Here is a 26,841-nt window from a genome sequence, read left to right as displayed (position 1 = left end):
GGACGCGAAGGCTCAGCGGCCATGGCTCATGGGCCCAGCCGCTCCGCGGCACGCGGGATGCTCCCAGACCGGGGCGCGAACCCGGTTCCCCTGCATCGGCAGGCGGACGCGCAACCACCACGCCACCAGGGAAGCCCGCCTTATATTTACTTTTATTAGAAACTCCTAAACAGTTTTCCAAGGTAGTTGTATCATTTTGTACTCCTATTAGCAATATATGAGTTGTTCCACATCCTCACCAGCACTTGTTATTGTCATATTCTTTAATTTCAGGCATTCTAGTGAATGTGTAGTGGAATCTCATTGTGGGTTTTTTTCCAGCTGAAATGTATCAAGATATAATTTACATACAATAAAATGCACTCACTTTAAGTGTATAGTTTGATGAGTATTAAAAAATGTTTAAAACCGTGTGACCACCATCTCAATCCGTTTTTAGGTATGAAGGGTCTGTGATTGCCATTTAGGTCAAGTTAGTAAATAATCTGTTTCAGAAATAGAGTCACAGATGTGGAAAATGAACTTATGGTTACCAAGGTGGAAGGGGGGTGAGGGATGAATTGGGAGATTGGGATTGACACATACACACTACTGTATATAAAATAGATAACTAATAAGAACCTACTGTGTAGCACAGGGAACTCTGCTCAATACTCTGTAATGACCTATATGGGAAAAGAATCTAAAAAAGAGTGGATACATATGTATATGTATAACTGATTCACTTTGCTGTACAGCAGAAACTAACACAACACTGTAAATCAACTATACTTCAATAAAAATTAATTGTAAAAAAAGAAAATATAGTCAGAACAAGCAAAAAAATAATGTGTTTCATATCATCTCTGTCAACTCCCTTTGATAACTGGAGATTCTGCAGATAACTAAGCCCTAATGCCTTAAGGTATTCATCGTTTGGATTTAGAATGGTGCTGGTTATATACCATCTTTTGGAAAATTGAAAAAAATATATTGTCATTCAAACCATTTTTAAGTGCTTAAATTTCTTGCACAACTCTAGTTTATTAGAAACTCCTAAACAGGCTGTTCTATATCCTTATTGTTTTTTGTCTACTTATTTTAACCATTCCTGAAAGAGGGATTTTAAAGTCTCCAATTATGATTGTAGATTTTTCTATTTATCCCTTCGTTTTATCAGATTTTACTTCATATAATTGAAGCTCTGTTATTAGGTGCATACACATATGTGAATGATATGTCTTTCTGATAAACTGACCCTTGCAGAATTATAAAACTATGCTGATACTCCTTATTTTGAAGCATACCTCATCTACTTGTTTTCTTATGCTTATTGTTTGAATGTATATCTTTGCTGTTCAACTTTCAATCTATCTACATCTTTATAAAGCATGTGTCTTATATACAACATACCATTGAATCTTACTGTTTTATCCAGTCTGACAATCTCTTATTTCTAACTGGAGTGTTTAGATACTTTTTACATTTATATCATTATTGATAATGTTGGACTTAAATTTACCATATTTTTTGTTTGTTTTTTATTGGCCTCATCTGGTTTTTGTTCCCTTGTTATTTTGTTTCTACCCTTTTTCAAGTTAATAAAAATTTTATTACTATCAATTTTATTTCTTCTATTGTCTTTTTTCCCACCAGAGGAGTTATATGACTTAAAAAAATTGTTTTATTGGGGTATAATTGATTTACAATGTTGTGTTAGTTTCAGGTGTACAGCAAAGTGAGTCTTATACAAATACATATATCCACTCTTTTTGTAGATTCTTTTCCCATATAGGCCATTACAGAATATTGAGTAGAGTTCCTTGTGCTATACAGTAGGTCCTTATTAGTTATCTATTTTATATACAGTAGTGTGTATGTGTCAATCCCAATCTTCCAATTTATCCCTCCCCTCCCCTTACCCCCCAGTAACCATAAGTTTATTTCCTACTTCTGTAACTCTATTTTGTTTTGTAGATAAGTTCATTTGTACCCTTTTTGTGGATTGCACATATAAGCGGTGTCATATGATATTTGTCTTTCTCTGTCTGACCTATTTCACTGGGTATGAGAATCTCTAGTTCCATCCATGTTGCTGCAAATGGTATTATTTTTTTCTTTTTTATGGCTGAGTAATTTTCCATTGTATATATGTACAATACCTTCTTCATCCATTCCTCTGTTGATGGACATTTAGATTGCTTCCATGTCTTGGCTATTGTGAATAGTGCTGCAATGAACATTGAGGTGCATGTATCTTTTCCAATTATGGTTTTCTCCAGATATGTGCCCAGGAATGGGATTGCTGGATCATATGATAGCTCTATTTTCAGTTTTTTAAGGAACCTCCATACTCTTTTCCATAGTGGCTGTACCAGTTTGCATTCCCACCAACAGTGTAGGAGGGTTCCCTTTTCTCTATACCCTCTTCAGTATTTATTGTTTGTAGATTTTTTGATGATGCCTATTCTGACTGGTGTGAGGTGATACCTCATTGTAGTTTTAATTTGCATTTCTGTAATAATTAGTGATGTTGAGCATCTTTTCATGTGCTTGTTGGCCATTTGTACATCTTTGGAGAAATGTCTATTTATGTTTTCTGCCCATTTTTTGATTGTTTTTGTTTTTTTTGATATTGACCTGCATGAGCTGTTTGTATATTTTGGAGATTAATCCTTTGTCAGTTGCTTCATTTGCAAATATTTTCTCCCATTCTGAGGGTTGTGTTTTTGTCTTGTTTATGGTTTCCTTTGCCGTGCAGAAGCTTTTAAACTTCATTAGGTCCCATTTGTTTATTTTTATTTTTATTTCAAAACAAAAAGGGTGGGTCAAAAAGGATCTTGCTGTGGTTTATGTCAAAGAGTGTTCTTCCTGTGTTTTCCTCGAAGAGTTTTATAGTGTCTAGCCTTACATTTAGGTCTCTAATCCATTATGAGTTTATTTTTGTGTATGATGTTAGGAAGTGTTCTAATTTCATTCTTTTACTTATAGCTGTCCAGTTTTCCCAGCACCACTTATTGAAGAGGCTGTCTTTTTTCCATTGTATATTCTTGCCTCCTTTATCAAAGATAAGGTGACCATATGTGCATGGGTTTATCTCTGGGCTTTCTATCCTGTTCCATTGATCTATATTTCTGTTTTTGTTCCAGTACCATACTTTTTTGATGACTGTAGCTTTGTAGTATAGTCTGAAGTGAAGGAGCCTGATTCCTCCAGCTCCATTTTTCTTTCTCAAGATTGCTTTGGCTATTCTTCTGTTGTCTTTTTAGCTATTATTTTTAATGATATATCTCATATCCTTAACTTATCAAATTCTACACAGAATTGAAATTTAGCATTTCAACCATTTAATCTTCTCATTTTCTCTATGAAGTATGTATTATTATCCAGACTTTTTTGATAGATGAGGAAACAAGCCCCCAAAAGGGTAATTACTGACTTGCTTAAGGTCACATATGGGAAGAGGTGGATCAAAGACACCATCTAAAGAAGGCTCAATATGGTACTTAAATGGCCTCAATGCTAGTTCAGTGGATCTCTCCATATAGTCATTGCTTGTGCAAATTATATTTATGAATGATATGAAACAAATATTTATGCTAAGGACTTAGTGAAGGTTCCATGTGGTTTATCATCAGATGCTTCTAATAAAAGAGGTTAGCATCTAGTGGCTGCAAGATTGGCTACTTACTCATTGAAAAATTTTTTTAATCTTGAGGAAATATTAATTTTACCCTAGAGAACAAGTCCATGGAAGAGGACTTACAGAGGAAAAATGGTGAGTGTTTTGAAGGTTGGACATGAAGAATATTTCAGTTTTGGATTTATTATAAGAGTGAAAGACTGAAGTGATATAAATTTAACTGTACTAATATTACAAAAATTAATTGTACTAATATTTAATTGTACAAATAGTATCACATTTTTTCTTTTCTTTTTTATTACTTTGTACCCTTTACTTTGAACCTCTCCCTATTTCCCACACCCCCTAGCCCCTGGTAACCACTTTTCTACTCTCTATTTCTGTGAGTTTGACTTTTTTAGATTCTACATATAAGCGAGATCATGCAGTATTTGTCTTTCTGTGTCTGGTTTATTTCACTTAACATAATGTTCCCCGAGTTCATTCATGTTGTCACAAATGGCAGGATTTCCTTCTTTTTTTAAGGCTGAATGATATTCCATTGTATATATCTGTCACATTTTCTATATCAATTTATCTCAGAGGACCCTTAGGTTGTTTCCATATCTTGGCTGCTGTGAATAATGCTGCAGTGAACATGGGAGCACAGATATTTCTTTGAGATAGTAATTTTATTTTCTTTGCGTATGAACCCAGAAGTGGGATTGCTGGATCCAAGTATTATCACATTTAGCCCTTACAACTATACATGGTGTTTTTTTTTTTTTTTTTTGGTGGTACTCGGGCTTCTCACTGTTGTGGCCTCTCCTGTTGTGGAGCACAGGCTCCAGACGCACAGGCTCAGCAGCGCCTCTCCTGTTGTGGAGCACAGGCTCCAGATGCACAGGCTCAGCAGCCATGGCTCATGGGCCCAGCCGCTCCACGGCATGTGGGATCTTCCCAGATCGGGGCACGAACCCGTGTCCCCTGCATTGGCAGGAGGACTCTCAACCACTGCGCCACCAGGGAAGCCCTACATGGTGCTTTTTGATCTTCAATTTGCAGATGAGGAAATTGAGGCACAGAGAGGATAAGGTATGCACAAGATCACAAAGCTGGAAAAAGAGCTAGTTAGGCTGAGGAAGTCTGTGTTCTTAACCACTAAGTAAAATTAGGTGGAGGGGAGAGAATGGTTTTCATTTTACAGATCTACTGGACTCTTTTATGTAAGCCTCACAACAACTTTCTGAAGTCAATAAATGCAGTTATTATTTTAATGATGGGGAAGTGGAGACAGTGGTCAGGTGAGCTCAGCAGCATCCAAGATTGCTGTCAATAAAGGTCAGCCAAGTCCAAGTCTCCTCCCAGTGATGAGGATGGATCCGTCCTGGAGTGGAGTAGAGTCAGAAGAAACAGAACCATATCAAATGAAGTACAAAGCAGGCAGTGGGTTCCAAACGCTAAAGCTGGAAGAGTTTGGAAATGATTCTGGATAACTACTTTGAACAGTTTGAGAGGGTAAAAAAAAAAAAGATGGAAAGAAAGATTAAGTATAGAATACTAAGAATTCAGATAATTTTAGAACAGAGAGGACAGGTTAAGCTTACAAGACAGGAAAAAAAAAAATTAAAAAAATTTTTTTTGTATGTTTAACACCAAAAACAGATTCTCAATTATTCTTTGGATGAATGAGAATTCTACAAAGGAGATTCATTGCCTAAAATGAATTGTATGTATTAGAGAGAAAACAAAGCTGAGTTTTTCCTGAGTCAAACTGAATTTGTTGAATTTTTAGCATTAATTTATGGAAAAAATTTCCAGTGTCAGAATTGGAATTAGTAAAGGTTGAGTCACTTTGGATATATTTCCACTGATTTTCTTATAAGTGTGTAGATTGATACTTTGCAAAACCATAATACATTTTGCTAATGGTCTGAACTTGTGCTTTTTTTAAGCCTGTAAGGCCAAAGTAAAACAAATGTTTTAGAAGGTGCCAAAGGATAATAGCCAGTTAATCTGTGTTCCTTAGGAGAGTTGGATTTGGGTGGAGGGAGGAAGATTATCAACTCTATAGTTCTCTGGGTTGTTTGACAGGTTACAAAAAGTAAGCAGGCATTACTTTGAAAGAGCAATAATTATAGTAAGAATAAAAGGAAATCATAATGTATTTTATGAGCTGGAGCTAAAGACAAATTAATGTGTGTCTTAAACATTCTTAGAGGAAGAATATGGTTCCTGTAATGAAAGTATTTTTGTAGTAATAGATACATAGAATGTTGATTTCTTTTTTTTTTTTTTTTTTTTTTTTTTTGCGGTACGTGGGCCTCTCTCGCTGCGGAGCACAGGCTCCGGACGCGCAGGCTCAGCGGCCATGGCTCACGGGCCCAGCCGCTCCGCGGCACGCGGGATCCTCCCAGACCGGGGCACGAACCCGTGTCCCCTGCATCGGCAGGCGGACTCTCAACCACTGCGCCACCAGGGAAGCTCCAGAATGTTGATTTCTAGTGTGAAACTAGTTACATCTGCATATATTTGTTAGGAAAGTGAAAAAAATGGTAGAAAGCAAAAAAACAAAAACACCCCTGAATATTATCTATTCAAGTGAATTCCCTTGATAATCTAATTCTAATCAATCATTCTCAGTCTTTCTTTTTGATTCATAATGAGGAATTTTGATGAGAAATCTGGAAGATTTTGCCAGTAAAATAAAAAGAGGGAGAGAGAGAGAACACTTCTTTTTATTTTTGTTGGATGCTCTTTCCTTATTAAACTTTAGTAATATATACTACACTACAAAGTCGGTGGAAAGGGCTAAATAAACAAAACTGGACCATTGTAGAGGGAAATGGCAACATTTGAGACAAGCAGAGACAGATTAATAGAAGACTTTCTAGGTCAGAAGCACAGCTGTATTTCAGTGATCTCAAAATCCTCAGTCATACATGTCTGTAATGGCCAAAATACTACACGTAATTTTTTCTGTGTATGGATTCAGAATGGTTGTAAGAATATCAGTTGTTTCCCGTTGTGATCACCTTGCTTACTGGGAGCTGTGGCTCACTGCCCTGCCCAACATCACGAGAGAGGATTGAACTGCCCATCACTAGCCGAAGGAAAAGATCAAAATTCAAAATTTGGAGTATGGTTTCTACTGAATGTGTATCGCTTTTGCGTCATTGTAAGGTTGAAAAATCTTAAGTTGAACCGTCCTAAATCAGGGACCACCTATACAAAAAAAAAGTCAGTGAAAATTTTTGATTGAAATGGGTATGTCTCTATTTTTTCAAGTATTTCTTATGGTTTTTCAGAAGAATTTGACAGCTTTCCTCCTTCTGTACATTCTGTACCTTTCTATACTTCTTCACTCTTTGCTTCCCTCTTTCCCATTTAGCACTTTTTGGATTAATTTGCCTTAAGTTCTCCTATGATTGTGTCATCCCTGGTTTCTTGTCTCTGTGGCCCACTTTTACCTAAGTCCAAATCCTATCCTCTTCCAATCCTGCTTCCACCCCCCTTTCCAATTTTATCACCCCTTTTGCTCTGGATATCCTGGACTCCTTGCCTTTCCTCAATGAGGAATTTAACTTTCCTACTTCCACCCCTTTATTCATACAATTTTCTCTGTCTGGGATGTCATTTCTTCTGTTTTCATCAGTTTTTCCTAATAGCGACAGATTGTAGCACATCCATAGATGAGAACAAGAGAGTAAAACCTCTAGAGACCATGGTTTATGAAGAAGCATTCTAAGAACTGACAAACTTAGGTGTGTTTCTTCCTGGGAAGTTTCTTAATGTCTCTAAGCCTCAGAGTCCTCATCCATACACTGGGGACAACAAGAGGACTCACCTTATAGGATTGTTGGCATGATTAAATGGGATGATGCATGTAAGGTACTTGGCAGCATGCTTGGTGCATAGTGAATGCAGTGAACGCTAAAAAAAATGTTAACTGATGTGGTAGGTAGAATAATTCCACCCATCCCCCAAAGATGTCCATGTCCTAATCCAAGCAAACTGTGAATGTTACCCTACATGGCAAAAGGGACTTTGCAGATGTGATTAATAAGGACTTTGAGAGGGGGAGATTATCCTGTATTATTCAGGTGGCCTCGTATAATCAAAAGGATCTTTATAAGAGGTAGGTGGAAGAGTCAGAGGCCAAGAAGATGTGATTACAGAAGCACAGGTTAGAGTGATGGGATGAAGGAATTGAGGCGAGGAAATGATTCTCCCCTAGAGCCTCCAGAAGGAACACAACCCTCATGACATCTTGATTTTAGCCCAGTGAGACCCATGTCATAATAAATTTGTATTGTTTTAAGCATGTGCTAATTTGTGACTGCATTAATAGGAAACTAATACAGTTCTATCATTAATTTTATCATCATCATTATAACAATTATTAAGTCTGGAAGAAAGCATTAGGACATGAGCCAGTCTTAACACAATTAAATAATTTTCATATGGAAGAGTGATTCTAGGTGGTGCAGGGGGCAGAAGCAAGGTCACTGGTTGGAAGTTACAAGGACATTTTGAGCCAATTATAAAAAGAAAACTTCTGAGATACAATAAAAGTAAATTACTGATATGTAGGAGTAGTTCAAGCAGCCACTGGAAGACGTCTATTGTTTAGTTGTATATGCGTCCTGCAAAGGATGGGGCTAAATTTCAGCCTTTGAACTTAGCTTTCATGCCTTCCCTTTCAGTGTGTTTTCCATTATCATGCTAGCAAAAGTAATCTCTCATGCACAGTCTATCTGCTTTATTCCCATTACTCTTGGCTGTCCCACTTCTATGATATTTGTCATATGTGACCTTATATCTTGCTTCCTGGACTCTTGAGGACCAGGGCAGTGTCTCGCACACTTAGTAACTCACACAGAGCTTGTTTATGGTTTCTTGAACTCACCAAAAATATGTTGGAGGAAGGATTAAATTCATCACCGTTCAAGTGTAGAAAATATTCAAATTATCATTTGTCTTCCTTTGAGTTGGTTCATGGGATTAGAGACTATTTCTGCAATTATTTCAATGTTGATTCAGATTTTAATTTTGATGAAGTTATGAAATCCAGGATATGTGGGCAATACTTGTTTAAAGGAATGCCTATTTCTCTGCTTCACCTTGTATTTAGAAACTGTATAATCATTTGTATTGTTTTAAAGCCCTAAGTTTTTGAGCTCCCTGTTACTGAATGCTTCCCATTTATCTTTTATATGATTTGCATACAGGACTTTTGAAATCCATGTGGTCTCCTGGAAACCTGGATTCTATTTCTGATCACTGCCACCCTTAAGCCCAGGCCAGAGGGAACCCTTATCTGGATCTTTCTCTTTAGAGGGCTCTGTGTATTACAAATACTGAGACACAAAGATTTAAAATCTTAAAACATTCTTTTTTCCATTTTCTAAAAATTGTTTTCCAAGTTCAGAAACCAACTGAGCGAATGAGATGACTGCTTGAGCCTTGTGCTCAGGCAAGGTTGCAGAGGTGAGAAAGCAGGAGTCCAAGAGGGGGAAGGAGAAAATTATAGCCTCTGTCCTGGACACCAGAGGGTGCCTAGGCCTGATCTCGGGGGGCCACAAGTCTGCGGTGGCTGGAAGCAGGACCTGGGTCCTTGTCTTGTTTGGAGAAAGAATTCAGCAAAGAGTTTGTGAAGCAGTAAAGCATTTATTAGAAACAAAGTACATGTGGAAGAACACATGGACAGACTCAGAGTGAGTTGTGCCCCAAAGGGGTGGCTTAAATCACTTATATGGGGGCACCGGGTACCCTCTGGCCAGTCATCTTGCCTGTGCCCATATTTGGTCTGACTCAGGGCCCTTCCCGATATGGGCGCACATCTTTTAGCCAAGATGGATTCCAGTGCGAGCATTTCCGGGAGGTTGGCAGGACATATTACAGGCTGGCACCCTCTCCCTTCTCTGACCCCTGAGGATCTTTTCTGTGCATGTGTGGTCTGGGAGGTCTCCTTGACCACAAGAATGAGAAAAATGTGGTTGTCTTATCTTTTGTTCAAGCAGAGCTCTGCTCCTGTCATTAATAGGAGACTGCTTGCAGCTGCTCAGCATGGGACCTAGCTATCTCCTGCCTCAGGCCCACCAGGTTTTCCAGGTAACTTCATTCCTGTGCTGTGCTTTGCTCAGACAGTTTAGCTTTGGGAGGCACCTGGAAATCCTGAGTCTGGAAAGTGAGGCCTCAGGGAGGAGCTTGATCCTGTGAGTCTGATCAGGTTGAGAGGGGCCTGGCTTCTACCTAGCTGCTGCATTTTCATGGCCTCCTTCAGGCTTGCCCGGGGCCCAGGAAGGGTAGCTCCTTAGCCTCTAGCTCTTGGGGCTGAGAGAGAATGTGGGCTAGGAAGGAGCACAGCTTGATTTATTGTTTTTGTATGTTAAATCTGTACTGTGAGCCTCTATTTGCACTCTTGTCCCAGGCTCTGCAAAGGTTAGGGGAGGACCTGCTCCTCACTCTACCAGTTTCTAAACTTTTTCCTGGCCTTAAACAAATCATTTTATTTATAAAAACAGAGATAATATTTTTAGAGGGGATCACAGAAGGGATTTTTGTCTACAGTTGACCATTGAACAAATTGGGGGGTTAGGGGAGCCAACCCTCTCGGCAGTCGAATAGCTGTGGATAATTTATATGGGTTCCTCTGAATCCCAGATTACTCCATATCCATGGTTCCTTAGCAGTGAATTCAACCAATCTCGGATCCAAGTAGTACTGTAGTATTTACTATTGAAAAAAATCCACCTAGAAGCAGACTCGGGCAGTTCAAACCTGTGTTGCTCAAGGGTCAACTGTGGTTTATTCACTGTTGTATCCTATACCTATAATGGTGCCTGGTACAGAGTAGATGCTCAACAAATGTTAAATAAAAGAATAACATATTTTTTCTTTTTAAAAAAGTTTGGTATAATTGAAATATAATAAACTCTACATATTTAAAGGTATAATGAGTTTGACATATGCATAAACCTGTGTAACCATCACCACAATCGAAGTAATGAACATTCCCACACCCAAAAAGTTTCCCAGGGCCCCTTTGTAATCTATCCCTTCCACTCCCACACCTGCTTTTTCTGTTACTATACAATTTTGTATTTCCTAGAACTTTATTTAAATGCAGTTTTACAGAATGTACTTTTTTTGGGTCTAGCTTCTTTCACTCAGGGTAATTATAAAATTCATTCATACTGTGTGTATAAATATTTCACTCCTTTCTATTGCTGAGTCTATGTGTGGATGCACAATTTGTTTATCCATTTACTTTTTGATAGCCATTTGGATTGTTTCTAATTTTTGGCTTCTACAAGCAAAGCTGCTGTGAACATTATGAACAAGTCTTTGTATGGATGTAAGCTTTCATTTCTCTTGGGTAAACACCTGAGAGTAGACTGGCTGAATCATAAGGTAGGTACAGTTTTAAGTTTGTGATAAACTGACGAACTGTTTTTCCAATGTGACTGTACTATTTTGCATTCCCACCGCCCATATACTAACAGGTATATAGTGGTATTTCATTGTGCTTTTAACTTGAATTTTCCAAATGACTCATGATGTTGAGCATCTTTTCTGTGCTGATTTGCCACCCTTACATCTTCTTTGGTGAAATATTCAAACCTTTGCTCAAGTTATTATTAGATTTTTTCCTTATTATTGAGTTTTGAATGTACTTTATATATTCTGCACACAGTTCCTTTATCAGATATGATTTGGTTCTCTCAGCTGTGGCTTTCTTTTCATTCTCTTAACAGTCTTTTTGAAGAGCAGAAATATTTTTTTTTATCAACTCTATCAATTTGCTCTTTCATGGATTACTGTCTTTTATGGATTTTGATGTTGTATCTAGAAATCTCTGCTTAACCCCAGGTGCCAAAGTTTTCTCGGAACTACGTTTTCTTCTGGAGTTTTATAATTTCAGGTTTGTGATCGATTTTGAGTTAGTTTTTGTATACGGTGTAAAGTATAGATGGAAGTCCTCCCCCTTTTTGCATTTGGATATCCAACTTTTCTGGCACCATTTGTTGAAAGACTCTCCTTTCTCCACTGAATTGCCTTTATTGAAAATAAGCTGTTCATATGTGTGTGGAATCTACTTCTGGACTCTATTATATTCTACTGATCTGTCTATCTTTAAGCCAATACTACACTCTCTTGATTATTGTAGTTTTATAATGTCTTGAAATTCGGTGTTGTTTGTCCTCCAACATGGTTCTTCTTAATGAAATGATTTTTAAACCAAAGGAAACTTCTGAAACATTGTTTAGAGGAATCTTGCAATGTTTCAGAGTTAGCATTTGCTTTGGGGATAAACATGTCTACGTGACCTTTCTTTTTGCCTGTGCTCTGAATAAATGGAAGTTACCATATTATTTACCACTATGCGTGTTCTCTAAAACTAATGTATAAATCATGTCATTAACCTTTTCACTATTATTTGATGCATTCCTATAAGTAAATTTTTTATATTACTAATTTGAATATATGTTAATCACCATGAGACAATCAATATTTATTATATTCTTTTTCATTCTTTCTGTCTCTCTTAGACTTACATCTCCCATATGAATCCATGTGGATATAAATGTCTCATTTTCAGATAAATCTCTGAGTTATGAGCCATTTCTCTAGGATTGTGGATTCTGCCACTTGGAAAATATTTGTTCAAGCTTCAGTTTGGCAGCTACCCAGATGCATCTTATCATTAATTCTTCTCCTGAGACCCTTTGTCATATTCTCTTCCAGACATGCTCTGTGTACCTCAATTATAAAGACACTTCCTGGTGTGTAATCTTTTTAGAGTACAGTCCTCATTTGTTCTGCATAGTTCCTTTCTTGACTCCCTGTGCTCTAAGAGGAGTGAGGGGAAAAGTGAGGAAGTGGATTCAATGACCATTTATGGGCTCTTGGAATTCATGGATAAATAAGAAAAAGTAAGATAAATAAATTGTCTATACTTTATTGCAGATAATTATAAATAATTTTCTATAAATTATTCATAAATAAATAAAAGAGCAAATATATCTTTATAAAAGCTATCTTTTTATCTTTATAAAAATATAAATTTAATTATTTATATTTGTAGATAAATAGAATGACCGTTTTCAGGTCCTTACAACCCTAATTTCAGCTTATACTTTTCCCATCTCTGCTCTTCAGGTACTGTGACTCTCAGAAACCTGTGGTCTTGAGTCTAAGTCAGATTTACCAGGGTGTACAGAGATCATCTGTGGTAACACTGGGGAAATGTTGCCTCCAAAGTCCTCGACTTAGGGAGGCATCATCTGTGCCCTAAGGGGTCGGGGTGAATAAGGCAGAGTGTTGGTTAGGTTGAGGTGGTGTAGCCCTTCTTTCAAGTGGAGGGGGAAGAGAATTGGATTTTTTCTGGTGTCAAGAGGCTAGCAAAGTAATAATTTGACATTTTTTCTTTTGATTTAAAACCCATACCTTTAGCTTTTATCTTTAAACCAAAACTCATTGGGAAATTGATCTAAAACATACTTGTATCTTTTTTTGTGAATTGGTCCAGGACACAGAGCTGAGAGTTCTCAGAGTTGCTTCTGTGTCTTCCATTTTGCTTAGTAATAGAAATAATAATAATAACAGATAATAATTATTTAGCCCTTACTACCTAGCAGGCCCTGTTCTAAGGGCCTTACATATGTTAATTCATTTATTCATTACAACCATGCTGTGAGCTAGGTCCATTACTATCCTCATTTTACAGAAAATTGAGGCGCAGAGAGGTTAAGCACTTGCTGAGATTATACTGCTAGTTAGGGACAGAGCTACTGTTCAAACACAAGTGATCTGGCTCTGAATTAGGAAGGTGCTCAGAGGTGATCTGGTGCAATCCTCTGATTTTAAAGACAAAAGGAGAACTGGAAGAGGGTAAATGATTTGCTCAGAGGCACACGATCTCTAGGAGGCAGAGCTGAGGTTTGTCCTCAGGCACCTGTCACCCTGTCCTGGGTTCTTTCCCATGATGCTGCCCTTGCTTCCCTCTGTCACCCGACTACAGTCACTGTCCCCTGGGCTTCACAGTCCTCACTCAGCAGTTTGCCTTATTGCTACCTGGGCCAGAGAACTCCCTGAGTTCCCTTTACTTTATGAGCAGACTCCGTGGGTAAGGGAATTGGGTTGGTCTCGTTGCAGCTTGCTGTTTGATCCTTTGCTTACAGTGTGCGCCTGAAGAGTCAGCACAAATCATCTTTAATGTTGGCACTGAAGATGTTGGACCACTTTAAAATTCAGACTCAGATCCGGTGTAGCCAGAATTGCTTTCCAGCCAGCACTACCCACATCGATCCAGATTCTCTCTTATGCCTTCAGGAAGGCATTGTAACAGTAGTGTGCTACGGGCGGGCACATGGCTGAAGCAGCAGAGAGGCCTCACACTTGCTCGTTCTGTGGCTGACCAGCTTGGGTGACTGTGTTCCAGTTAAATTCCTTTCAGAATTTACTCTGTTGTTATAAGAAAATCGTACTTAAGACACATGCCCCAAATACCTGTGGTTATCTTACATGGAAAACTCTTCAAAAACCAATGCCTGATGACACAGTTTGTGTTCTTGGGGACAGTAGTCATTAGTGCTATTTGCCAAATAGTTTTGGTTTTCCTCTGGGAACATCCTTGTCCCCTGGAAGCTAGATATGGCTGTGTGATTTGCTTTGGCCAATGAAACAAAAGTGCCATGTGCCGCTTCAGGGTGGAAGTTTTAAGAACCAGGGTGTGTTTCACCACCTGTTATTTGTCTCCTTTCTGGAGGCACAGAGGTAGAGCCTCCTTCAGCCTGTTGGTGGGTGAGGACTGCAGAGCAAGCCAACCTGCCTGAACAAGCAGCATGAGCAAGAAATGAAATGATGTTCTGTACCCCTCCCCCACCTGTCCATTTATTTTTGTTCATATTGCAGTAGCTTTAGATTTATAGGAAGTTACAAAATTGTACCAAGAGGTTCCTTGTACCATTCACCCAGTCTTCCCCAATGGTTCTATCTTACATAACTATAAAGTGCTGCTTTAAGTCACTGAGATTTTCGGGTTACCTCAGCATTATCTAATCTCACTGATAGAGATTTTTCTTTTTTGAAAACAATGCATACCTTAATAGCAAAGACATAAAACTCTTCCAAACTCACATCACATTCTGATTGCCTCTCTTTTACCAAATGGAGAGTTTTTCCTTGTATTATAGTCATCATACATATTTTTATTCTCCTTCTGCCAGATCACAAGCTCCCTAAGAGAGCACATCTGGTTTATTTTTGAATCCCTCCTAAACAGTTCTGTGTGTGTAGAAGGCACTCTAAAACGTTTATTAGTGAATGAATGGTGGATTGCTGTGTAGTTGCTAGCCTCTTGAGTAGAAAGGATGGGAAATAAGAAGCTCATCTGGAGACCTAAAAAAAACCAAATATCCTAAAGTTCATCATTATCCAGCTGCTTCAATATGGAGCTATGAGATCAAAAAGAGACATGGTGAAAGCCTGGGAGGTTGAAAAATATAATATTTGGGGACTTCCCTGGTGGCGCAGTAGTTAAGAATCTGCCTGCCAATGCAGGGGATACGGGTTTGAGCCCTGGTCCAGGAAGATACCACATGCCGCGGAGCAACTAAGCCTGTGCGCCACAGCTACTGAGCCTGTACTGTACAGCCCACGAGCCGCAACTACTGAGCCCGCGTGCCGCAACTACTGAAGCCTGCTTGCCTAGAGCCCGTGCTCTGCAACAAGAGAAGCCACTGCAATGAGAAGCCCGCACACCGCAATGAAGAGTAGCCCCCACTCGCCACAACTAGAGAAAGCCTACCGCACAGCAACGAAGACCCAACGCAGCCAAAAATAAATAAAATAAAATAAATTAATTAAAAATATATATATATATAATATTTGGCAGAAGTGGCGCAGGCAGAGATAAGGCATTTACTATCCAGCTTTACTTCATTAGGCATAAGATTCTGCCTTGTACCTTTTATAGGCCACCTTGCTTCCTTATTGCTTACAGATGTTCAGTGGTTCAGAAAATTTATTTGTGACTATATGTCTCTTTAAAGCCAAGAATTTCATACTGAAATCATAATACTTCACCCTCCCTCACAATTAGATATTCATAACCATCTACCTTTGGGCCATAGGGGTGAAAAATCACCTGTTGGTTGCAGTAGGCAGTGCATTTACGCCTGTGGCGTAGCAGCAGGCAGCTGGCCAGGTGTTTTATGATGAGGAGCCTTCTGTAGCTGCATCTGTAGTAAACCATTGCCTGAGACCAAAACTGGGAGATAATTAGACCACTGGCATCTGGTTTTAAGGCAGTTTGCAGTCACTCTGCTGCTGGTATGTAAATGGATGTTCTGCAGCCTTCCCTCCAGGCCACGTAATACCTGCTCATCCTCGCCAATCTCTTCTTTCAGGCCTCTGTCATCTTCCCTCTGTGCTCCTATCCAGTGACCTCCACAATCCTCTTAAGGTGGGCTTTGTCCAGCCCAGAAATCAGCACAGCACTCCACGGAGAGTCAGACTAGTCAGAACACAGTCCTTGCCTTCTGTTTAGGTATTACAGCCAGGCTCTCTCTCTTTCTTCTAATGATATACTTAATCCAGTACTTCAATATTGAGAGAATGATTAGATCTTCGGATAGACTTGATCATGTATGTTTAATTCTTTAGCTTTCCTTTTAGAATAAAAACCAAGGACAAATATTTGAAGATCTTCAGGAAATGATGGCAAAGATGCACAGAAAGAATGTCTGTGTCAGGAGAAATGATTCTGAATTGTTGTTAAAGATGTAAGATTGCATTTGCCAAGCTACATTCCAGTGCGAGGCGAACAAAAGTAAACAAGCTTCCCCTGAACTCATTTCCTGGGAGAGAAATAGCGTGGTAACTTATTTTGGTCCTGCATGGCTCATTAAACATGGAAGTATCCTGTTCATTTGCTTGTATGGGAGAACTTAAATTAAATACCACAGATGAGTGGAAATAAGCTGTACATTCGCTGCAACTTCTGGGAGTATGTCATATTTGAAATCAAAGGACTTGTCTCAAATGCAGATGTATGCAGAGGGAAAGTACAGGGAAGTTTGAGTACAGAGGGGTAGAGAAGAACATCATGTGGCATCAGACAGGGCTATTCTGGGTCACTTGGGTTGGCTGACTGCAGCCTTTTGTTGAAAGCAAGGTAGAAACTGGTTTGAGAAGCCAGTGAAGGATAGGCAATGACTGAAGATTTCTCTTGGGACAAGGCTGCCTGATTTATTTTCAGTTACGGCTGAATAGTACTTGGAGCTGATGTAAAGAGTTATGGAGTCTATTGTTTTCTCAATAATGTTTCCATGACTAGTTGCTAGGATTGAGTGTGCTGAGTGTGGGCTGATGAGCAACTGGGTGGGCAAAATAAAATGGTCTGCCCAGGTTGCTATGGCAGCCAACAGGAGGGCAAGTCCAGTGAGAAAATGAACTCAAGTGAGGCAAAGAAGAAAAATGCAATAAGAGCCACATATGTGCATGTCCTCATTGGCTGTAGACCCATTTAGTGCCCCCTAACCTTCACTTGGCTGGATGCTTCTTACCCACAAGGTACCAGCTGCAACACTACTTCCTCAGAGGGGCCCTCCCTGACCACCCACTCTAAATACCACACCCCACCTCCCATTAATCCCTATCAGTCAAATCTGTTTTATTTTCTTTTTTACACTCATCACTAGCTGATTCTGTGTTTTTTGCTTATTTGTTTATTGTCATTAGAATCTAATAACTGTGAAAGCAGGGGCCTTTCCATCCTCAGAGCCTGACATAGACCCCAGCACAGAGTAGGAGCTCAATAAACATTTGCTACATGAAGAACTGTGTGCTGCTTGTGGGGGAACCTTATATTTTATTCATCTCTGTATTTTGAATTTCTGGCTTAGAAACATTTATTGAGCAAGTGTGGGCCATGATAAAGCAGGGAGATTATCCCTGTAACCTTTGATTTCCTTGTCATTTGTTCCCAGGAGCCATTAGCCAATGCAAAGTCTGGAAGGAACTCAGGGGCTTCCAATGAGCAGCTCAGAATTATGGTTATGTGGCCAGACTGGGATTGGAAACATGGCAGACTGAATATGGAGGTGAAAAAGACACAGCTTGCTAGAAAGCAGGACAAGAATTACTAACAGTTATGAATGCTTACTATGTGCCAGGCACTGTGCTGAACATTTTATATACACTGTGTCTTTAATCCCACAACTATATAGAGAGGTAGGTTCTATTATTATACCCATTTTACAGGTGAGGAAGCTGAGGCACAGAGAGTTTAAGTAACTTACCAGAGGTCATCTGATTGTTTAGTGGTGGAGCCAATATTCAAATGTACATCATAGGATCATGTTGAGAACCAACTGAGATAATTAGTTAAAAGTATTCAGTTTGTACTCATAAATGTGTGTTATCTCCTCCCCTCTTCCCCTTTCTCCTCTCTTCTTGTTAGTACTTTTCTGATCTCCTGATATTGTATTTTAATGCTTTTTCATCAACTTCTCTTTTTTATCTGTCTGGTGGAGAAACGTAAGTATACTGTGATATGTTTAGTAGCGCAAAACATGCAGGTACAAATAGAAAAGCCAGTGCTAAATAATGAAATGTATGAACTAGGACACTGGGGATGGGTACCACAAACTGTTGGGTGCTCAATTCCACCATGCCTGGAAAGAGTGGCATGTGATGATGTTATAGGCTTTGGTCTGAATTCAGTTGCTAAATAGCTTTGTGACGTTGGGTTTGTTATTTAGCCTCTGCAGACCTGTTTTATCTTCTCTAGAACTGAGGGTAAGATGGGGCACTGAGGCAGGAAAACTCTAAAATTCTTTGTAACTCTAAGAGCACATGATAACTTTGTTCCATGGCCTTCTGTGCTTTGTGTGCTCTCGTGCTTTGATGAATGCTGCCCTGGCTGGCCTGAGAGCAGTGGTGCTACTGGAGACCAGAAGGCCCAGATGTGACACGTCTGTATTCTTCTCACACTGTGGGCTGTATAGGAGACAGCTCCCCCTCAGGCTGATAAAACTTTGAAAAATCAGGAAACACGTTTTAACTATTTTATTATTAGTTTACAGCAACTTTCTCTGAGTTAGAGCATCTTTCTGGATACTTCAGGCTTTTGATAGTAGGGAAAGCTAGGAGGAGAACAAGAACAGTGTTTGCCTAAAACGTATTAGAGGTGGCAAGCAAGGATTGTAAATCAGATAGCCAGAGGTCAAGTTTAAGAGGGTTAGCTAACATTCTCAACAGGAGATGGGGGAGCAGTTTTCTCCCCAGGGAATATTTGGCAGTGTCTGGAGACTTTATTTTTTTTTTTTTTGCGTTACGCGGGCCTCTCACTGCTGTGGCCTCTCCTGTTGCGGAGCACAGGCTCCGGACGCGCAGGCTCAGCGGCCATGGCTCACGGGCCCAGCCGCTCCGCGGCATGTGGGATCTTCCCGGACCGGGGCACGAACTCGTGTCCCCTGCATCGGCAGGCGGACTCTCAACCACTGCGCCACCAGGGAAGCCCTGGAGACATTTTTGATTGACATGATTGGGGGAACTTTGGCATCTAGTGGGTAGAGACCAGGAATGTTGCGAAACATTCTATACTACACAGGATGGTCCTCCATAGCAGAGAATTAGCCAGCCCCGAATGTCAGTAATGCTGAGATTAAGAAATCCTAAACTAAGACGGGAGAGCAGAAAAAGTGTCACATCTACAAAATCTGAGATCAGAGATCAGGAACAAGGCAGGCAAACTGAGCAACAGCAGCGCAGGCAGCCCAAGGTAGGAGGTTTGAGCTGCAGAGCTTCGGAAACCCAGCTAAGGATTAGGGTTTAGGCCAGACATCTGGAAATAGGCACAGGCCACCAGCAGAATGGAGCTTCTAATGTGCCATCGGCTTTTTGAAACAGAAGCCTCTTTTAATTTTTTTAAGGGGCTTCCTGTTGCTGGCTTGCTTGGGGTCAAATCTGGCATCAAGAAATAGGCATAATTCTAGCATCTGCTCCTGACTACAGCTATTTGAGACAGGCATGGTCAGTATTATTATTATTATCTCCATTTTACTGCTGGGCCCTCTGAAGCTGAGACGGGTTAAGTGATTGCCACATATTACCAGTAAGTAAGTGACAGAGTCTTCAGACTTCAAGTCTGGCACTTGTTTGACTGAGGAGAGTGGGGGGGTCAAAGTCAAATCACGTGGCTGGAGCAGGGGAAGTACACAGTTATCAAGCATAGAGTTAAGCTGTAGGTAGTTCTCCAGAGCCCTTCCCTATCAAAGCTGGAAGACGGGAAGAAAGTGCTCGTGGAAAGATTGCGTGGTTTATGCTCAGATTTTAGCACATAGGAATTTGGGAGAATTTTGTTACCTTTTATTGAACAAGTCTCATTAATGAAATCAGGAATTTTATACATTATGACAATTTATTTTTCCATGCCAAACTGTGCCCAGCTTTATTAAAGATACTTTTCATGAACAATCATGGTATTTCAGGCAGGACATGGGCAGACAATCATTAACAGTATACAACAACTTTCAAATGCCCTTTTTCAATGGACAACCAAAATCAAAAAGCCACTATAAAACCCAATGAAGTCTTCATGTGATGCTCTGAACAGGGAAAGTTTAGAGTGAGGGTTGACATTTAACATTTAGCATGTTGTTTAACAACTTTGCACAAGCTGTCCCTGACTTTCAGGAAATGGAAATGAAAATGGCAGAAGTATCAATCTGAAGATCCACAATCTAAAAAAGGAACCACTACTCTTTTGAGGGATGCCATCTCAAAGGTGACACTGGAAAGTCCGGACTGCCTGACATACTGGTAACCAATTTTTGGGGGTCAGTTTCCAAGAGGTCTCAGGGTTTAAGGGAGTCAAGTATATGCTTGAGGTAGAGAGGGAGAAGAGGACATAAAAACTAATTTTAGTTTTTCCACATCACAAGGTGTTTGTGCCACGGTGGCTAATGTGTGTCAACATCAAGGAATCCCTCCTTCCTGGGAACCAAGAGGAAGTCTCTCAGAACTTGACAGGAAAGGACTGTTTTCCCCACATCAATCCAGCTTCGGAGACATCCTATTAATGACATGTGACCTTTCCCCAGAAAACAACAATGAGGTGTTCTGTGTGCTAACAACATAGCTTAAAAAAAAAGTAAAACAAAATTCTGCATTTTTATAAAACTTGGTAAAAATAGTATTTCAAAGTGTACAGTCACCGGAAGTACACAGTTATCAAAAATGCACACACTTGGGCTTCCCTGGTGGCGCAGTGGTTGAGAGTCCACCTGCCAATGCAGGGGACACGGGTTCGTGCCCCGGTCCGGGAAGATCCCACATGCCGCGGAGCGGCTAGGCCCGTGAGCCATGGCCACCGAGCCTGCACGTCCTGAGCCTGTGCTCCGCAACGGGAGAGGCCACAACAGTGAGAGGCCCGCGTACCGCAAAAAAAGAAATAAGTAAATAAAATGCACACACTTCACTCGGCATCTCCAGCACCTTCAGCTTTCTGTGCCTGCTCTGTTTTGGCATCTGCATGTTCTGCAGGGTTATTCCCATCCTTGCCAGCACCAGCTTTCCTCTTTTTCCCTTTGGGTACCTTCTCTCCCTTCTTTGCAGGGGCCTTTTTAGGCTTGGGCTCTGGAGCAGGTTTAGCAGAGAACCTTGCAGATCTTCTCTGTGGTTTGTCCTTCATCTTGGCTTTATCTTCTTTAGTATCCCCTTCAGCCTTTCTCTTGGGCATGGTGGTGACGGTGGTGGGATGTAGGCACTGGACACAGGGATGCAGTGACGCAGGCTTTTGTCGGTCCAGGGGTCGCTCTCACCTCTTCTTCCATTTTGACAATTCCAATAATGCCTTGAAGTTGGGGATCTAGACTTCTCAGTTGGTGCATAAAAAATTAAAAATTAAGATGCAGTACAGTGGTTTCTTCAGCTAGTTGCTTGCCAGAACTTTTTGTTGCTGTAGTTCATACAACTGCATTTTGAAAAAAAAAAAAAATCAGCTACCTCAGGTTAAAGGGAAGGACTTCAGCAAGGGAGCTGTTGCCGCATCTTACTTCAGGTGTTGTCTGGCCAATGCAAGCAAAGGGAGTATTTCCCGAACAACAGATTTCAAGAGTCACCACAAATACAAACATATGCATGGTAAATATTGATACTACACAACATCTTACTTTTCTCAAAATCACATTTTGGGCAGTTTTAGGAAATGCTTGTGAAGTAAGGGGTGAACTCTCCACCCCCTATAAACTTAAATCATCAAAATAGGTGTCACAGAATCCAGAAAATAAAGCTGAAATGTCAGTAGAAGTCCATGGGCTCTCCTTCAAGATGTATTTATTTTACAAAGACTTCTATACAACAAGAACAAGCAAAATTAAGATAATAAACAGGGCTTCCCTGGTGGCGCAGTGGTTGAGAATCTGCCTGCCGATGCAGGGGACACGGGTTCGTGCCCCAGTCCGGGAAGATCCCACATGCTGTGGAGCGGCTGGGCCCGTGAGCCATGGCCACTGAGCCTGTGCGTCCGGAGCCTGTGCTCCGCAACGTGAGAGGCCACAACAGTGAGAGGCCCGCGTACAACAACAACAACAACAACAACAACAACAAGATAATAAACAAAATGGTAGACTAGGAGAAAATACTTTCAATCATTTTGCCAGGTTTATGTTTATTACCTAAAAATACAAGTGCTTATAAATCTAAAAGAACTAAATTGATAATGAATAAACAGACACAATAGTTACCATCTGCTGAATGTTTGCTATATCCCAGATATTGGGTTTAGCATTTTAAGAACATTATTTCATTTGATTCTTAAGCAGCACTGCAGAGATGAATATTGTTATTATGCCTCTTTGGCATATGAGGTACATTAAGCTTAGAGAAGGTAAATAATTGTTCAAAATGACATAAAAGAAAACAAAACCCAGTAAATCAGTTTTTGAAAACTGTTTAACATCATAGTAAAGAGAGGAGAATTAGGCACTGGTTTTTATCTATTCAACTAGCAAAATTAGAGAAGACACTGAAATGTCCTGCTGACAAAGTTGTGGGTAGTTAGGTACACACTCCAGCATCAGCATTGCGGGATCCCAGCCAGCTGGATGTTCCAGGAGGCGTGGAAATGCTTATACTATTAAACCAGTACTCCCACTCTTCAGAAATTTCCTTATAGAAAAATCAAAGGAAGAATAAATGTGTAGATAGGTAGACAGATGTTTTAATGTATTAACAATTGTCCATTAATAAGGAAGTGGTTAAGGGCGTTGTGGCATATTGATTAAGAGGGCAGCATGACTGTCTTTATAAACAAGAAACATGAAGATCATCTTCTTCAGGACACCCCCTTTGTCAGGACTATGGAATGCATGGTTATTTTGACAGACAGTTGGAGAGTATAGGGCACCTTGATGATTTTTTAAGAAACTGATCCAAGTACGTCTTTTTTCCTGCCTTAAAAAAAAAACAAAAGAACGGAACCTCTCCCCACCCTGAACCCTCATCTTGTTTCGGTCATCTTGCATATAGTCTCATGGTATCTTTTATTTTTTCTTCATAGTTCTTATCACCATTTGTAATTACTTTTTCATTTTCCTTGCTACTAGTTTGTTAATGTCTGTTTAACTAGACATTAGCTAGAGGTCCCGTGAGGACAGGGACTATCACTCTTGTAACCCCCAATCTTGGTTGAGTGCTTGTCACACACAGGCACTTAGTAACAATCTCCCGAATAAGTGGGTGCATATATATTAGGACTTGAACTCTATGTTTGACTATTGCCTTCAAAGCAGAAATATTTCTTATGATGCCCCCTCCTGTTTTCTAGTAAGTTCACCACATATTGTTCATCATGCTGAGATCTGCTTTTAAAACATACACAAGGGCTTCCCTGGTGGCGCAGTGGTTGCGCGTCCGCCTGCCGATGCAGGGGAACCGGGTTCGCGCCCCGGTTTGGGAGGATCCCACGTGCCGCGGAGCGGCGGGGCCCGTGAGCCGTGGCCGCTGGGCCTGCGCGTCCGGAGCCTGTGCTCCGCAACGGGAGAGGCCACAACAGTGAGAGGCCCGCGTACCGCAAAAAAAAAAAAAAAAAAAAAAAATACACAAAATAAGACTTACTAGTACTGAGTATTTTATAACATAATCCTTCACAGTATTATTCTTGTACCACTTCCCTTCCCCCTCCTCCAGATCTTCTGGATATTGGTCACAACTTGGTTTGAGTACTCCATCTCAAAACTCATTTCTATGTGCAACAAATATTTATTAAGCCCCTACTTTGTCTCAGGCACTATGTGAGATGCTGGAGATACAGAGCTAAATCTGATTTCATTCTGATTTCTTAGATGTACCTCAGGGATTGGAGAAGGCAGACAATGAGCTACATTACCATGTGGTCAGCTCTGTAGCAATAGAGAAGTGGACAGGATGCTATTGGAGATGCGTGAGGATAGACAGCAGCTTCCCGGGGAATGGCTATTTTGTTCTTTACAAAATGTCTGAATCAGCATTAATTAATCATTTGAGTACCTATTGTATTCGCATGCGTGTTTATGTGTGTGTGTGTATTTGCACCCCCCTTAGTCTCTAAGATTATACATGTAGCATTGAAGATAATCATAAAAGAAATTGGAAACAAGGATCCTACATCAAGCATCAGGGAGAAATTGTGCTTCTGTGTATTAGCGGAGGTTGGGTAAAATAAGTGAGGTGGGGATTAATCAGGGAAGTTCATGGAGGTACTTCATATTTCTGTCTAAGGAAGGACAGGTGGCACAAGTGACTGCACAGTGGCAGGGACAAGGGGCACTGCTAGCAGAAGTAGTACCCTGAGGAAAGGCACGAAGGTGGGAGTTGGTAAACAACACAGAAAATGGAGGGCAGATTACCTGGGCAGCTGGAGAAGGATGCAGATAGACAAAGGGCCTCTGTGGTTCCCCCCACGCCTGGGAATCAGCATTAAGGAAATAAGGAAGAAAGGGAGACTGTAAGAAGGGAGGTAGGGTACTGAACAGGCTGACCACAAGATCGGGGCTGGGAAGGGAGGAATGGGAAATCAGTATGAGATGGGAGGAAGGCTGAGGGGTGGAAAGCTTAACGTGGAAGGAGAGCTACCTTGGGGCAACTTTGTGTTCCCACGAGGGCACAGAGATTCTAGGTGTCCATAGATACCTTCTGCAGAATTGCCGGCTCAGTAGGCATTGGTTGATGGACCAGGAGCTGGTGGAGAGAGTGGGAGTCGAGAGGTGAAGACAGTATAGATTACCATCTAAGAATCTTGGTCTGAAGAGAATGAAGTAGAGAGACCCTGGCAACTGCAGCGGTATGTAGGGTTCAGGAGGGGAATTTTGAAGTCAGGAGAGAGATTTAAGTTTGAGAGGGAGAGGGAATGAGCAATGCAGTGCCATCTCCAAGGAAGCAGCAGGGAGGGCTCCTGTGGGCTTGAGGGAGATTTGCAGTCTGTATTGGGGGACCCCAAAGACTCTTCTTTAGTTATTCCAGAGGTATCACCCTCAGAAGGTAAAATCCAAGAGAGAAAATTCTGTTTAAAATTGTAGAATGGAGCTTTACACAGTGCAGTGTGCAGCAGGGTAAAGAATAAACATTAGGAGGGGCGTCAGTGCCTGTGACAGTGACCTTAAAGAAGAAAGCTCTCTGAGAAGAAATCATTTTTCAGAGTAAATATGAACTGTCTTGCTTTAAGTGGTTGCATCTCAGGAGTAATTTATTGCATGCCCTGTTTGGAGTAAGTGAGTAATGCACAAGACTTTTGAGTCTTGAGCAGTATAAAATAGCCTGGACACACTGTTGTGAGAGATATATAATCTTGGCTTTAAATGTTACTATTTCTGCTGTTTTTTTTTTTTTTTTTTTTTTTTTTTTTTTGGTATGCGGGCCTCCCTCTGTTGTGGCCTCTCCCGTTGTGGAGTACGGGCTCCGGACGCGCAAGCTCATTGGCCATGGCTCACGGGCCCAGCCGCTCCGCGGCACGTGGGATCCTCCCAGACCGGGGCGCGAACCCGGTTCCCCTGCATCGGCAGACGGACGCGCAACCACTGCGCCACCAGGGAAGCCCAATATTTCTGCTGTTGTAACAAAGTAGCTGATTCTAACTATTACAGAGCAAAAATTTCAAAAATACTGTCTATGAGAAAATCATACAGAAGACAAATCAGGATAATTTGTTCCTTTTCAGGATAAAATTATCCCAGAGAGAACTTGGCTGCCATTCTAAACCATGGACTTTCTCTATTTCTTTCTTTGTTTGGGTTGCCTGTCATTAGCCTAAAATCATTGAATTTGCTTTACATGGTAAACTAATGACACCATTCATAGAATAATTTTTAGCATTTCCAATCAGGGTTTTCCCAAAGACTACTTTGAAGTAGCCCCCAATCTGGCTTGCTAAAGCCATAGATGCACTGATGTACTATTGTTCGCAAAAATGAGTTAATGGGTTAAAAAAAATGAGATGGAATGGGACTTGTGAGAAGTTCATTTAGCTAGTCCTTTCCGTAGTCTTTCTCTACATTGAGCTGATGACTCTTTCCAGAGACGTGCTGACTTTACGTCTTCAGAGCTTGTGCTTTCAGATGTAGAGCAGGTACTGGGCTGCTGCTCAGTGAGGACCCCATGCACACCTGCCCTAGCCACACTCTAGGACAAGTGGGGCCCCTCACTGCCAATCCAATATGCAGAGTCAGCTAGAAATCAGGCTTTCGGCTCACTTCTCTACAGCAGCTTTCGTTGATGCCCAACTTTTAGCCTCTGACTCTATTGCCTTCCCTGATGTATATATATAATACAGGAAAAGCCTTAGTTGACCTCCCTAGATTTTTTTCCCTTGGGTGCCTAGCCCTGGGTTATCTGTTGAGGCCTTCAGCTAATGTGCATGTTCTAATCTTTTTCCCTTCACCTTTCCCTCATCTTCCTGCCTGAGATGTGGATATGATGTGTCCACATCCCAGGGTGCAGCATGCCCCCAGGGGCATGAGGGAGAGTCCATATTTTAAACAAGACTTTGTGGAAAGACAGAAGGAGTCTGGGCCTTTCATGAGTCCCAGCCCGGGACTGTTCTACACTTAGGCTTCTTTTACTTAAGGAAATTAAACCCAGAAGTAGGATTTCTGATAACTTGTAGTTAAATGCAGTCTCAACTGCTTAATCTCCCCATCAGCTTTAGCAGTGGTCATCAAACCTTTTTTTTTTTTTTTTTTTTTTGTGTGTGT

General features: G+C 40.7%; 2 protein-coding genes across 3 annotated transcripts in view; one reads left to right on the top strand and one right to left on the bottom strand.

The window, feature by feature from the left end:
• Positions 1-26,841, top strand: part of RTN1 (reticulon 1) — a 237,236-nt gene that overhangs the window by 22,361 nt on the left and 188,034 nt on the right. The window contains exon 2 of one of the 2 annotated variants that reach the window (XM_028496096.1): positions 3,719-3,757. The exons of the other annotated variant lie outside the window; for it this stretch is intronic. Within the exon in view, the coding sequence (XP_028351897.1) occupies positions 3,719-3,757 (39 nt within the window). The remainder of the gene's footprint in view (positions 1-3,718; positions 3,758-26,841) is intronic. 2 annotated transcript variants of the gene reach the window in all.
• Positions 21,090-21,353, bottom strand: LOC102996322 (non-histone chromosomal protein HMG-17-like). The gene has a single exon (XM_055088493.1). The coding sequence runs from the start codon at positions 21,351-21,353 to the stop codon at positions 21,090-21,092; it is 264 nt and encodes an 87-aa protein (XP_054944468.1).

This window comes from Physeter macrocephalus, chromosome 11 (genome assembly GCF_002837175.3).
Source record: "Physeter macrocephalus isolate SW-GA chromosome 11, ASM283717v5, whole genome shotgun sequence".
NCBI lineage: Eukaryota > Metazoa > Chordata > Mammalia > Artiodactyla > Physeteridae > Physeter > Physeter macrocephalus.
Note: the sequence above shows the minus strand (reverse complement) of the source record. Positions and strands in the feature narration are given on the sequence as shown.

Excerpts from the sequence above, each read along its gene's own strand:
- LOC102996322 (XM_055088493.1), bottom strand. The coding sequence starts at position 21,353 with ATGCCCAAGAGAAAGGCTGAAGGGGATACTAAAGAAGATAAAGCCAAG.